Raw genomic sequence first — 14,306 nt, forward strand, 5'->3', positions numbered from 1 at the left:
GCCAACGATAAAAAAAAAAAGGCAAAATGTGTGTATTTGAAATTAAAATGTAAGTTGGCCTCTCGAATTCCTAAAAACTGTATTGTTGGTTCCTGAGCCCCCTTAAAAGTCACTGCAGACAGATCTTTCCTGCAATCTATAACTCATCAATGACAGCAGATTAAGTTTAATACATAATGAATATTATTCATTTACAGAAAACTATTAACAAACAAAGCAAAAGTATGATAATTTCTAAAATATTTGTAACAAAAAGTGATCTATAATACAGAAACGTTCTAAGAACTGATTTCATAGAAAAGCAGATTGCTAGGTTCACAGGAAAATAGAATAATGTGTTTCAATTTGTGTGTCTATGAGCTGTGTTGAATACAGCCCTCCGATTGGTTAGTGTTAGAATTCTGATAGATAATCAGTAACCATGAAGGATGGAGCCACTACTCACCAGCTGCTTCAAACAACATGATCTAAAGTGCTACTGGAAGTTGCTGCATAGTTACAAGTGAAAAGAGAGCTCAACTGCTAGTGTGAGCAGTGGATTAATGAACTGCAACGCCTTCCCTCTAGTGGCAGTTGAATATAAAACAGCTTTTTGTAGTAATAGTATAGTAGTTGAATCTCGGTTTAATTTTACTGTCACTTCTGTGATATTTATCAACTCCACAACAGTTGCATGCAATAGTCAATCACTTAATATTGTTTTGGAAGAATAAAGAAGAGTTCCAATTCACCAGCTGAAATTCAAGTTCTGAGGCAGCTCAGAGTAAAAGAATAATCTATTCTGACCACGTGCTGAAACTGCTGAAGTGATCTCCTACCTCACAATTCTGCTTTGCTTGGTAACATTGATTACATCATATTCCTCATATTGTAATAATATCCATGAACAACATAAAAATCACCACTATATGAAGCAAAAAAAAAAAAAAAGGAGCGCGCTTTTAATTAGACAAGAAAAAACGGTTAAAAACACAGACGTAAATGGTTAATGGGCACACAATGGTGTTCGGTAGAAAAGCTGAGGCTTGAATGCCTGGGTCCGCCGCAGCCTCCACGGTATCCTGTGGGCTGGTCCTGTAGATTTGATCTCCTTACCTCAGAGCGTGCGGTCGTCCTGCTTCCGGGTCACATGATCGGTAACCCACGTGTCATCTGGGGGATGGTCTCTCACCATCAGCGATCCGGCTCCAATACAAACACCCTTCTCGGCCACAAGAACAGTCCCAAGTGCAGTCTGAGCAATGAGCAAAGCTAATAGGCCAGAGAGAGACGCAGCCATACGCGTTTCAAGGATTCAATCCTTTTCGTTAGGGACTCTGCGTCTCCGGCCTCAACAACTATTTATCCATGGTCTGGTTACCCTTATCAACCAGACTGTGTACAACATACATTTGAAATAAATAAACTTATGTCAAAAATGAATGTTGTTCTTACTAGGAATTTATTCAATTTATTTTATTTGATTTTTTTAAAGCGGGGCGGGACATGGTGGCGAGTAGATTTTTTGTTCGGAGAGTAGATTTTTGGGCGATTTGTCGACCACTGTATATATATATATATATATATATATATATATATATATATATATATATATATATATATATATATATATATATATATATATATACATACTGTGGACGGACGTTTACAGAGGTACACACTTGGAGTCGTTTATAATGTGAAATTGTAATAAGGCTTTCTTGTGCCTTTTCCTTTTCATCAGGAAATTCATCCAAACAAGGTGGGGGGAACAAAGCTTCTAATCACTTGGGAGTATTTCTAGTGAAATCCTTGCAATCAGTTCACATCTCCATTAGTTAAGCTTCTCCCAGCCCAAACACATAACATGAAAATAAGCAGATATAAGCAGTCTCTTAATACTGAAAATCTTATCTGTTTCTTGGAGGGAAAATCATCACTGTCCCTGCTTCAGCTCCCTTGTCTCCAGGGTTGGTCAGCATACAGGTTTAGAAGTTTTCCCTGTGTCTTGAAAATCAGCTCTGCGGTGCAGAGCTTAAGACCGGTCAGCTCCAGAGATCTGGGTTTCTTTTGGTCAGTCTCTCCTGTGACTCAAGAACCCCTGCTCTGTCTGCACAGGTCAGCTCAGACGTGAGCAAAGGACGAGAGTCTTCCTGTCTCAAAGGCAGGCTTTTTCTACTATCTGTACTCAGTCAGGTGGTGCTAGTTAATTTGCTACCAGCAGTTAACCACCACACTGCTGGATTAGAGGCACCTTTGTGAACAGGGATAAGTCCCCTGTTACATACCTCCCCTGTTTGTGGGAAGCTCGGGCTGACCACGGCCAAAGCCCATCCTTCCACTCTCATTCGAGATCTTTCTGTGACTTGAATGAGAGTGGATGGAGGAAGAGAACCCTCTGTCCCGCTGGGATTGGAGCCCTTTCTCCAGTTTATTTTTGTCTCCTCCCGAAGGTGTTTGAGATCAGCACTCCTCAGTCGCTCGAGGAGAACTTTTTCCAAGTACCGTCTTTTTACCGAGTGCACGGGCATGAGATTTCCCTTGCGTCGGGCGCTCATCTTTTTGTAGGCAGATTGTATGGCGACAGTTGCAAAGCGTTTGAGAGTAACCCTTTGAGTTTTCCGCTCTTGAAGCTGTCCTTCTGCACTCTTTCCACTCCATGGTGTTGCCAGTTCAGATTCTTTGGGATTGAGTTGCAATTCCACCTCCAGAGAATGTCCCATCTTTTCAGCTTCATCCACTAAGGATTCTTCTGATTTTGATTCTGCACGTATACCTTTCTGTTTTGCCTGGTGGCCAGCTGAAGGTTTTGCTAGTGCTTGCTTAGGTGGTTTAGACTTTGCAACCTTGTTTTTCAGATGAGCGGTGTTCCCAGCTCTCACTGTACCCTTGTCTTCATGGGTTTTTGAGGCTGTGGGATACTGACGCTTAGTCAGGGTCAATACTTGTCCTTGTAGGACTGTAATCTCATCCGCGAGAGATCCCTGTTTTTTGAGTGCGTCTTCAATTTTAATTGGCAGCCAAAACATATTAAATATCTGGGAGTTAACATCACCAAAGATTGTAAGGGCAGTGTGAAGCACTATGAATTTCTTTGCTTGGGCCACAGTTACTTGTTTCAGTTTCTGGACCTTCTTGTGCTCCCTTTTTGTGCCGCGTCACCTGGGTTTTAAGCTTGGCTTTTAGCGTTGCTTTGGTGATGCTCAGGGTAGCCTTCAGTTTCTGAGCCTTCTCACACTCCCTCTCATACAGTCACCTGGTATCGAAGCTCCGCCTCCAATGATGCTCTGAAGACATGCAGCGTGGCCTTTAGCTCCTCATACTGCTCTGTGGGGACGTACTGGGTATTCAGACGTTCCTGCAGCGCTTGTACCTCTTCAGCAGCCTGCAGCTTTTCTTCCTGCAGCGTTTGCTGCTTCTCCTCAGCATACTGGAGGTGTGTACGCAGACCTTGCAGTTGGTTCTGCAGTCGGTGCTCTGCTTCAAACATTTCCTCTTTCAAAAGTTTATTTGTTTCTTTAAGAGCCTGCAGCTCTTCATTCTTTCCCTTGACGTATTCTGTCAACTCAGAATTTTCTTTTTTTAATCTTAAATTTTCTCTTTTTTCAGTCTCTGTACTATTCAGGGCTTCCTTGCAGTCCACCTTCCATTTTTGCACATCTGCTTGGAGGCGGGCTGTCTCCTGGCGTGAGACTTCCATCTCCAGGTTTAAGTTCTGAAGCTCCTCCTGAGAGACTTTGAGATCTAAGTTAAGATGTAGGATAGTTTTCCTTGAAATGTCCAGCTCCTCAGTGAGACTGTGTAGTTCCTTTCTGGAAACTTCCAGGTCTGTGCGGCAGCTGTTGGTCTCATGATGTGAGGCATCCAGTGCTCTGTGGAGTGTCTGAACCTCTTTCTGAGCTACGTCCACTTCTATCCGGCCACTGTTGACCTCCTGTCGTGAAGCATTCAACTCTATGCGCAGAGTGTGAACCTCTTGCTAGAAGACTGTCATCTGCTTCAGTGCCTCCTCATACTTCCGCTTTAGCGTAGCCACCATTTTGTCAGACTGGCTCTGCTTTACATCCAGGGCGGAAATAGTAGCCTTTGCAGTATCTAGCTCAGTCTTGAGATCCTCCAATTCAGTCTTGGCCGCAGAGTAAATTGCGAGCACAGTCTTCTGTAGCTCAGCATTATTATTTTTTTCCCTTTCCAAATCTTCACAGAGCAGATCACAGTCATGCCTGGCAATTTTCAGGGCGTCTTCAGGGCTGGTCAAGGGATCGTCACTCACTGGTTCCGGCTCCACTTCCCTGGGATGGTTGGTTGAGGGTTCCTCACTGTTGGCACCGGACAGACACTCCTTTGGGGTACACGACTTATGCCTTGGGCCCTCTGGATATTCGGTTAACCGGGGGACGAATTCTCAATTTTCTCTAGGCTGCAGGGCAACTCGGTCCCCCTTTTTCTCCACAGGATCTGCGGACGTGTCTGTTACTTCCACGGTAAGTGAAGAACCGCTTTTCTTTTTCTTCCTTTTTGATTTGGATGACACCGTCCCTTCAGGGATACTGGGGTCTTCATCTTCATATGAAGTTTTAGCAGTTTCATTATATACGCCAGGCTTTTCTTGCAGCTGCTTTAGCTAACAGAAATATTCGGTGATCTACTGCTCCCGCTCTGTCTCCTGCTGATCATATTCGTCATCAAAGGGAGCTGTCTTTTCTGTTCGTGCCGAGTTCAGGCACCCCCACCATTCTTGGGGTGTTTTGTGGGTGTGACTCGGTTTGGGTTCCCCGTAAGAGATGTCTTCCTCTTTATTGGACTGGAAGGGCCACTCTTCCGTGGGGTAGGGTTCATTACAGGAACGCCGCATCTTGTCCTCCATTTTTAGGCTATCAGGTGTCATTTTCTTCCTGACCTCAGGAGGCGCTATTGCAGCTGTTGCCACTGTATTTGCTAGAACCCCCAATTGTGGTAGTTCTACAGGTGGGCATATCCTGCGTGTAGAGGTCGCAGCTCTCACAGGCATCTCCGTAGACTTTTCTTTCTTGGGTAATTTTTTTTTTTTCCAATATCAGCAGTGCTGTGCATGCATTTTCTTTTATCAGGTATACAAAATCTGCAGTTGCTAAGTAAAAAAAAAGTCTATTTGCTGTACACCATTTATTTTCTAGGTGCAATCCCTCCGCTTCAGCAACAGAATTTGGTTTTCTGCCTGAGTTCAGTAATTTTCAGTCTCACCTTTGGGTATCTGTTTTCTCCCAAGATATACAGTATATAGGCAGATTTTTACTTTCAGAAAAACCTTCTTTGCAGTGGACTATTTCTTTAATTCCCGGCAGGGTGACTCAACACTCAGTAATTGGCTTTGAAATACCTTTCCTTTATAGGGCAATTTTACACTCAGCAGTTATTTGCTAAAAATACCCCTGCTTCAGCACAGTCTTTGTATCAATTTTCACACTTTTCTGCATATACTCCATTCACAGCTGGTAGCCCTATGCGGTTTGGCAACCTTTATTTGCAAAATCAGTACCACCCATGGGTCACCATCTGTATTCACTGCTTCAGCGAAACTTTTAAAAACAACAAACACCTATCCCTTTAAGGGCTGACTCACTTCTTGAACCCTGACTATGGCTGGAAGGCAAAACCTCTATTTCAATGACCATATTACGCTTTGTGATAGGCAAATAAAGTTTTAGCTGTTTCAGCAGTCTCTCTCCTCTTGGGATTGGGGCAAAGAGTCCATCTGTGGTTTTGTAAGTTTCAATGCAGTGTAAGTTTCAGTGGTGTGTACACCTTTAACTCTGCCTCTGCTGCATGAGAGTTCCCCCCCCCCCCCCCCCCAAGTTGTTTAGACTGTTGTAGGCAAAAAAAGCATAACAAAAAATTCACATAAAAACTCCGGTCCTTTTTAACTACAAAGACACCTCTTATCCCACTTCTGACACCATATGTGGATGGGCGTTTACAGAGGTACACACTTGGAGTCGTTTATAATGTGAAATTGTAATAAGGCTTTCTTGTGCCTTTTCCTTTTCATCAGGAAATTCATCCAAACAAGGGGGGGGGGGAACAAAGCTTCTAATCACTTGGGAGTATTTCTAGTGAAATCCTTGCAATCAGTTCACATCTCCATTAGTTAAGCTTCTCCCAGCCCAAACACATAACATGAAAATAAGCAGATATAAGCAGTCTCTTAATACTGAAAATCTTATCTGTTTCTTGGAGGGAAAATCTTCACTGTACCTGCTTCAGCTCCCTTGTCTCCAGGGTTGGTCAGCATACAGGTTTAGAAGTTTTCCCTGTGTCTTGAAAATCAGCTCTGCGGTGCAGAGCTTAAGACCGGTCAGCTCCAGAGATCTGAGTTTCTTTTGGTCAGTCTCTCCTGTGACTCAAGAACCTCTGCTCTGTCTCCACAGGTCAGCTCACACGTGAGCAAAGGAGGAGAGACTTCCTGTCTCAAAGGTAGGCTTTTTCTACTACCTGTACTCAGTCAGGTGGTGCTAGTTAATTTGCTACCAGCAGTTAACCACCACACTGCTGGATTAGAGGCACCTTTGTGAACAGGGATAAGTCCCCTGTTACATACCTCCCCTGTTTGTGGGAAGCTCGGGCTGACCACGGCCAAAGCCCATCCTTCCACTCTCATTCGAGATCTTTCTGTGACTTGAATGAGAGTGGATGGAGGAAGAGAACCCTCTGTCCCGCTGGGATTGGAGCCCTTTCTCCAGTTTATTTTTGTCTCCTCCCGAAGGTGTTTGAGATCAGCACTCCTCAGTCGCTCGAGGAGAACTTTTTCCAAGTACCGTCTTTTTACCGAGTGCACGGGCATGAGATTTCCCTTGCGTCGGGCGCTCATCTTTTTGTAGGCAGATTGTATGGCGACAGTTGCAAAGCGTTTGAGAGTAACCCTTTGAGTTTTCCGCTCTTGAAGCTGTCCTTCTGCACTCTTTCCACTCCATGGTGTTGCCAGTTCAGATTCTTTGGGATTGAGTTGCAATTCCACCTCCAGAGAATGTCCCATCTTTTCAGCTTCATCCACTAAGGATTCTTCTGATTTTGATTCTGCACGTATACCTTTCTGTTTTGCCTGGTGGCCAGCTGAAGGTTTTGCTAGTGCTTGCTTAGGTGGTTTAGACTTTGCAACCTTGTTTTTCAGATGAGCGGTGTTCCCAGCTCTCACTGTACCCTTGTCTTCATGGGTTTTTGAGGCTGTGGGATACTGACGCTTAGTCAGGGTCAATACTTGTCCTTGTAGGACTGTAATCTCATCCGCGAGAGATCCCTGTTTTTTGAGTGCGTCTTCAATTTTAATTGGCAGCCAAAACATATTAAATATCTGGGAGTTAACATCACCAAAGATTGTAAGGGCAGTGTGAAGCACTATGAATTTCTTTGCTTGGGCCACAGTTACTTGTTTCAGTTTCTGGACCTTCTTGTGCTCCCTTTTTGTGCCGCGTCACCTGGGTTTTAAGCTTGGCTTTTAGCGTTGCTTTGGTGATGCTCAGGGTAGCCTTCAGTTTCTGAGCCTTCTCACACTCCCTCTCATACAGTCACCTGGTATCGAAGCTCCGCCTCCAATGATGCTCTGAAGACATGCAGCGTGGCCTTTAGCTCCTCATACTGCTCTGTGGGGACGTACTGGGTATTCAGACGTTCCTGCAGCGCTTGTACCTCTTCAGCAGCCTGCAGCTTTTCTTCCTGCAGCGTTTGCTGCTTCTCCTCAGCATACTGGAGGTGTGTACGCAGACCTTGCAGTTGGTTCTGCAGTCGGTGCTCTGCTTCAAACATTTCCTCTTTCAAAAGTTTATTTGTTTCTTTAAGAGCCTGCAGCTCTTCATTCTTTCCCTTGACGTATTCTGTCAACTCAGAATTTTCTTTTTTTAATCTTAAATTTTCTCTTTTTTCAGTCTCTGTACTATTCAGGGCTTCCTTGCAGTCCACCTTCCATTTTTGCACATCTGCTTGGAGGCGGGCTGTCTCCTGGCGTGAGACTTCCATCTCCAGGTTTAAGTTCTGAAGCTCCTCCTGAGAGACTTTGAGATCTAAGTTAAGATGTAGGATAGTTTTCCTTGAAATGTCCAGCTCCTCAGTGAGACTGTGTAGTTCCTTTCTGGAAACTTCCAGGTCTGTGCGGCAGCTGTTGGTCTCATGATGTGAGGCATCCAGTGCTCTGTGGAGTGTCTGAACCTCTTTCTGAGCTACGTCCACTTCTATCCGGCCACTGTTGACCTCCTGTCGTGAAGCATTCAACTCTATGCGCAGAGTGTGAACCTCTTGCTAGAAGACTGTCATCTGCTTCAGTGCCTCCTCATACTTCCGCTTTAGCGTAGCCACCATTTTGTCAGACTGGCTCTGCTTTACATCCAGGGCGGAAATAGTAGCCTTTGCAGTATCTAGCTCAGTCTTGAGATCCTCCAATTCAGTCTTGGCCGCAGAGTAAATTGCGAGCACAGTCTTCTGTAGCTCAGCATTATTATTTTTTTCCCTTTCCAAATCTTCACAGAGCAGATCACAGTCATGCCTGGCAATTTTCAGGGCGTCTTCAGGGCTGGTCAAGGGATCGTCACTCACTGGTTCCGGCTCCACTTCCCTGGGATGGTTGGTTGAGGGTTCCTCACTGTTGGCACCGGACAGACACTCCTTTGGGGTACACGACTTATGCCTTGGGCCCTCTGGATATTCGGTTAACCGGGGGACGAATTCTCAATTTTCTCTAGGCTGCAGGGCAACTCGGTCCCCCTTTTTCTCCACAGGATCTGCGGACGTGTCTGTTACTTCCACGGTAAGTGAAGAACCGCTTTTCTTTTTCTTCCTTTTTGATTTGGATGACACCGTCCCTTCAGGGATACTGGGGTCTTCATCTTCATATGAAGTTTTAGCAGTTTCATTATATACGCCAGGCTTTTCTTGCAGCTGCTTTAGCTAACAGAAATATTCGGTGATCTACTGCTCCCGCTCTGTCTCCTGCTGATCATATTCGTCATCAAAGGGAGCTGTCTTTTCTGTTCGTGCCGAGTTCAGGCACCCCCACCATTCTTGGGGTGTTTTGTGGGTGTGACTCGGTTTGGGTTCCCCGTAAGAGATGTCTTCCTCTTTATTGGACTGGAAGGGCCACTCTTCCGTGGGGTAGGGTTCATTACAGGAACGCCGCATCTTGTCCTCCATTTTTAGGCTATCAGGTGTCATTTTCTTCCTGACCTCAGGAGGCGCTATTGCAGCTGTTGCCACTGTATTTGCTAGAACCCCCAATTGTGGTAGTTCTACAGGTGGGCATATCCTGCGTGTAGAGGTCGCAGCTCTCACAGGCATCTCCGTAGACTTTTCTTTCTTGGGTAATTTTTTTTTTTTTCCAATATCAGCAGTGCTGTGCATGCATTTTCTTTTATCAGGTATACAAAATCTGCAGTTGCTAAGTAAAAAAAAAGTCTATTTGCTGTACACCATTTATTTTCTAGGTGCAATCCCTCCGCTTCAGCAACAGAATTTGGTTTTCTGCCTGAGTTCAGTAATTTTCAGTCTCACTTTTGGGTATCTGTTTTCTCCCAAGATATACAGTATATAGGCAGATTTTTACTTTCAGAAAAACCTTCTTTGCAGTGGACTATTTCTTTAATTCCCGGCAGGGTGACTCAACACTCAGCAATTGGCTTTGAAATACCTTTCCTTTATAGGGCAATTTTACACTCAGCAGTTATTTGCTAAAAATACCCCTGCTTCAGCACAGTCTTTGTATCAATTTTCACACTTTTCTGCATATACTCCATTCACAGCTGGTAGCCCTATGCGGTTTGGCAACCTTTATTTGCAAAATCAGTACCACCCATGGGTCACCATCTGTATTCACTGCTTCAGCGAAACTTTTAAAAACAACAAACACCTATCCCTTTAAGGGCTGACTCACTTCTTGAATCCTGACTATGGCTGGAAGGCAAAACCTCTATTTCAATGACCATATTACTCTTTGTGATAGGCAAATAAAGTTTTAGCTGTTTCAGCAGTCTCTCTCCTCTTGGGATTGGGGCAAAGAGTCCATCTGTGGTTTTGTAAGTTTCAATGCAGTGTAAGTTTCAGTGGTGTGTACACCTTTAACTCTGCCTCTGCTGCATGAGAGTTCCCCCCCCCCCCCCCCAAGTTGTTTAGACTGTTGTAGGCAAAAAAAGCATAACAAAAAATTCACATAAAAACTCCGGTCCTTTTTAACTACAAAGACACCTCTTATCCCACTTCTGACACCATATGTGGACGGGCGTTTACAGAGGTACACACTTGGAGTCGTTTATAATGTGAAATTGTAATAAGGCTTTCTTGTGCCTTTTCCTTTTCATCAGGAAATTCATCCAAACAAGGGGGGGGGGGGAACAAAGCTTCTAATCACTTGGGAGTATTTCTAGTGAAATCCTTGCAATCAGTTCACATCTCCATTAGTTAAGCTTCTCCCAGCCCAAACACATAACATGAAAATAAGCAGATATAAGCAGTCTCTTAATACTGAAAATCTTATCTGTTTCTTGGAGGGAAAATCTTCACTGTCCCTGCTTCAGCTCCCTTGTCTCCAGGGTTGGTCAGCATACAGGTTTAGAAGTTTTCCCTGTGTCTTGAAAATCAGCTCTGCGGTGCAGAGCTTAAGACCGGTCAGCTCCAGAGATCTGAGTTTCTTTTGGTCAGTCTCTCCTGTGACTCAAGAACCTCTGCTCTGTCTCCACAGGTCAGCTCACACGTGAGCAAAGGAGGAGAGACTTCCTGTCTCAAAGGTAGGCTTTTTCTACTACCTGTACTCAGTCAGGTGGTGCTAGTTAATTTGCTACCAGCAGTTAACCACCACACTGCTGGATTAGAGGCACCTTTGTGAACAGGGATAAGTCCCCTGTTACACATACATACACACAGACACACACAGAAAACATATATATATATATTTTTATCCATACATTTAAACATTCTCCTAAACTATTAATGCAATAATTTATTCTCCCTTATATAATTCTCCTCAATACGATTGTCCTCAGCAATTTATCTTTTCTAGATTAGTGTAACACATTTTAGTCATCATGATTAATGGGACTTACTTATTTGTATATTAATTTAATATAGATTAATAATATTAATGATATAATATGCATGTCATTAGCAAAGAATGACGCTGATATTATTGTGCATGCGTCAATTCAATTGAACAACAATTTCAGCCACCATTATTTGTATGTCGCATAGAGTCTGGTTGCCAAGGGTAACCAGACTATGTATAAATAGTTTTTGAGGTCGAAGAGACGCAGATCCCCTGACGAAGAGGGTTGAATCCTTGAAACGCATAGGGCTGCGGCTCTCTATGTCCTATTAGCTGTGCTCATTGCTGGGACTGTTCTTGTGGCTGAGACGTGTGTTTGTATTGGAGTTGGATCGCTGTTAGTGAGAGACCATCCCGCAGATGACACGTGGGTTACGTACCACGCTGACGTGTCAGATCACGTGACCCAGAAGCAGGACGACCGCGTGCTCTGAGGCAAGGAGATCAAATCTACAGGACCAGCCCATAGGATACCGTGGAGGCTGCGGCGGACCCAGGCATTCAAGCCTCAGCTTTTCTACCGAACACCATTGTGTGCCCATTAACCATTTACGTCTGTAAGTGTTTTTAACCGTTTTTTCTTGTCTCATTAAAAACAGTCTTCACGATGAGCCTTGCGCTCTCCTTTTCTACTATAGCACAATTGGATCTGTGGGTTGGATCTTCAGAAGAGAGCTACATCCTCATCTATGAACTTTATGTATGCTGGAGATTCTATAAGATATGTATTTACGTTGCAAGGGTTGTATATTGTGACCCTGATGAATACAGAATTTTAAGTAATTTATCCAATTTACCCATTTTGGCATGAGTGCTTAGCTGATCCACTTTGATATCAAATTCCTACATTAGGGAATAATTCCCTAGTGTAAGGTCCTACATAGATCAATTATACATCAACATTTCCCCCCTTTTATCACTATATGAAGCACCATTCTATTAAAAGCACATTTCTTGTATGTATTTGTGAGTTTTGTTATTTGTTAGTCTGCATGTAAAAATAAGTTGAGAACATTTCCTCTGCTTACATCTAATGTCTAAGGCACATCTGCTTTAGTTGGTTTGCTAGCTGTAGTTTTGAGTATGAAAAAATAGAATTTATATTTGCCTACTTTTTAAACTCTGAATTGCAGCAGTGATCTGAACTGAAGGTTTATTGAATAGGTTCATGTGTCATGGGTTTCTCACACTACCCCATTCCAAACATGGAATACTAAGGAGAAATTGCAAAGTCGGACACACAAATTGCCTTCTGTGTTTTGTGCAGACTCTAAGCAGGGGTGTTGAAAAACCACTTTCAGTAAATGGAAACCAGTTAGTGGGAAACAAAAAATAAGCTATTTGGAAAGGTACTGAATGAATTTCATACAAGCATAAACTTGCTTTCCATACACCCAAAATGCTTCTAGCATACAGTACATTTGAACTCACCTGATTTCCTCCCATTCTATGGCAAGGTCCAAGTTCTACGAGGCCACCGTTTGTATGCCCCATGCTATCTATGCAGTAGCTAGACTCCAAGCCTCTGATCTTATATCAAAATAGGAAAGAAATACACGTTAATAGACCAAACCATTTTTATGAAAAAACGCTTTAAAAAAAACCAAACGCTTTAGTAATTGCATAGCGTGATCTATATGTTCTGCCATTTCAGTCCACTCCAAACACAGTGACATAACAACCAAGATACTACTTCAGCTCCATCTGACTATCGCACTTTGCAAAATGGATCCGTCATGAGTACTGGAAGCAAGATAACCAGTGATGCATAATCACATTAATATCTCGTTTTTTCAAACATTTTTTGTTTATTTAAAGGTGTGCGGTAACTTGTTATATATAGTTAAAGCTATAACATGACATTTAACTGATCTGACAAAAACAATGCTGGCCAGTTCTGTCGTACTCTCCAAATAGAATCCGGTTTGCAGGGCAATGTTAGGAAATGAGAGTTATCCACTTAAAAACGACATGCCTTGCAGGGGAAGCAGTATGGGGCAAATATAATCAAATAATTAAATTATCCGGACCATGGACAAAGGAAATTGATTGCGTTAGCAGGTGCAGCATAACATTCTCAGATTAAGTGAAGTTTATGTTTCTTCCAAACACGAAGGGAAAGACAACAGACAAGGTTGGCCAAATTATCCTAACCGGTCATCTATGTTTAAGAACACTTATACAGTTTTATTTCATAGGTAAACATATCTAAAAAACAAATATGAAAGTAAAGCTCACCTCTCCCCATTCCACATTTTTAGGTGGTAGTGGGTAGTGCACTGTGATGTCATATGCGATTTCTTCCATAAACCATTTAAAGCTTTTGCAGTTGTGATCCTCGCGGAACTTTTTCAGCTCAGAAATATCTCCGTAGGCCAAGGCTTTGGTTTCTGGGCGACTGGCATAGAAGTAATCTTTGTATTCATCCCACCACACTTCCACAACCCTGACATAATTCTGTAAAAAGAAAAAACAAATCACTTCGGGAAAAACGTGCCTGAAAAAATAAGTTATTCAGAGAACGTTGTTTTTCCAGATTTGTCATAAGTGTATTTATTTTCATTGGCATGTATATCATTTCTCTAAATTAAGGCCCCTCTCCATTGGCATTTTGAAGTGAAACTTCTTTGCTGGTGCCTACTGGGTTTTCATGGGAAAAAAATCCTTGCGTTGTAATGAAAAACAGGAACGCGAGTGACGTTAAGGTACTAATAGGCACGCGTCGCCGTTACGCTCAAGCAAAAAAACACTATGCCGGGCTCGGCGCACCACAACAACCAAGCTTGGGAAACAGAGGCACCAGCGGCACACACACACACACACACACACACACACACACACACACACAGTTAGTATAACTATATAAGTAACTACTGTATGTAGCTAAAGCAGAGGTGTGTGCCGAGCAAACGCGTTGTAAGTCAAACTTCTTTGCGTTTTGTCACTGACATTGTGTTTTGAATTTGAATTCAAAATATCACCATCACAAAACAGTGACCAAAGACAAAGAAGTTTCACTTAAAATGTGCGTGCTCAGCACACTGACTCACACAGCGTGTATGTTTTATTTGTGTTCTCTCAGTTCTATAAACTGCTTGTTCGATGGTCTTATATATCAGTTACTACTGAAAATAGGCTCCTGCATAACCTTGCACATTGTGTACTAGGTGAAGTCTTGCACAACTGTAATAATGGTTTATGAACTGTGGTAATATATATATATATCTTTTTAAACTTTATTTCTTCCATCTATAAATAATGCAATGACTAA

The 14,306-nt window shown here is 42.9% G+C and overlaps 1 protein-coding gene across 3 annotated transcripts in view; it reads right to left on the reverse strand.

Annotated features, from left to right (window-relative positions):
- GALNT7 (polypeptide N-acetylgalactosaminyltransferase 7) overlaps positions 1–14,306 on the reverse strand; it is a 139,074-nt gene that overhangs the window by 7,831 nt on the left and 116,937 nt on the right. For all 3 annotated transcript variants that reach the window (XM_075611404.1, XM_075611394.1, XM_075611412.1), the window contains exons 9-10: positions 13,274–13,492; positions 12,467–12,565 (exon numbers count right to left, since the gene is read on the reverse strand). In XM_075611404.1, coding sequence (XP_075467519.1) covers positions 12,467–12,565; positions 13,274–13,492 — 318 coding nt within the window. The remainder of the gene's footprint in view (positions 1–12,466; positions 12,566–13,273; positions 13,493–14,306) is intronic.

This window comes from Ascaphus truei, chromosome 1 (genome assembly GCF_040206685.1).
Source record: "Ascaphus truei isolate aAscTru1 chromosome 1, aAscTru1.hap1, whole genome shotgun sequence".
Lineage (NCBI taxonomy): Eukaryota > Metazoa > Chordata > Amphibia > Anura > Ascaphidae > Ascaphus > Ascaphus truei.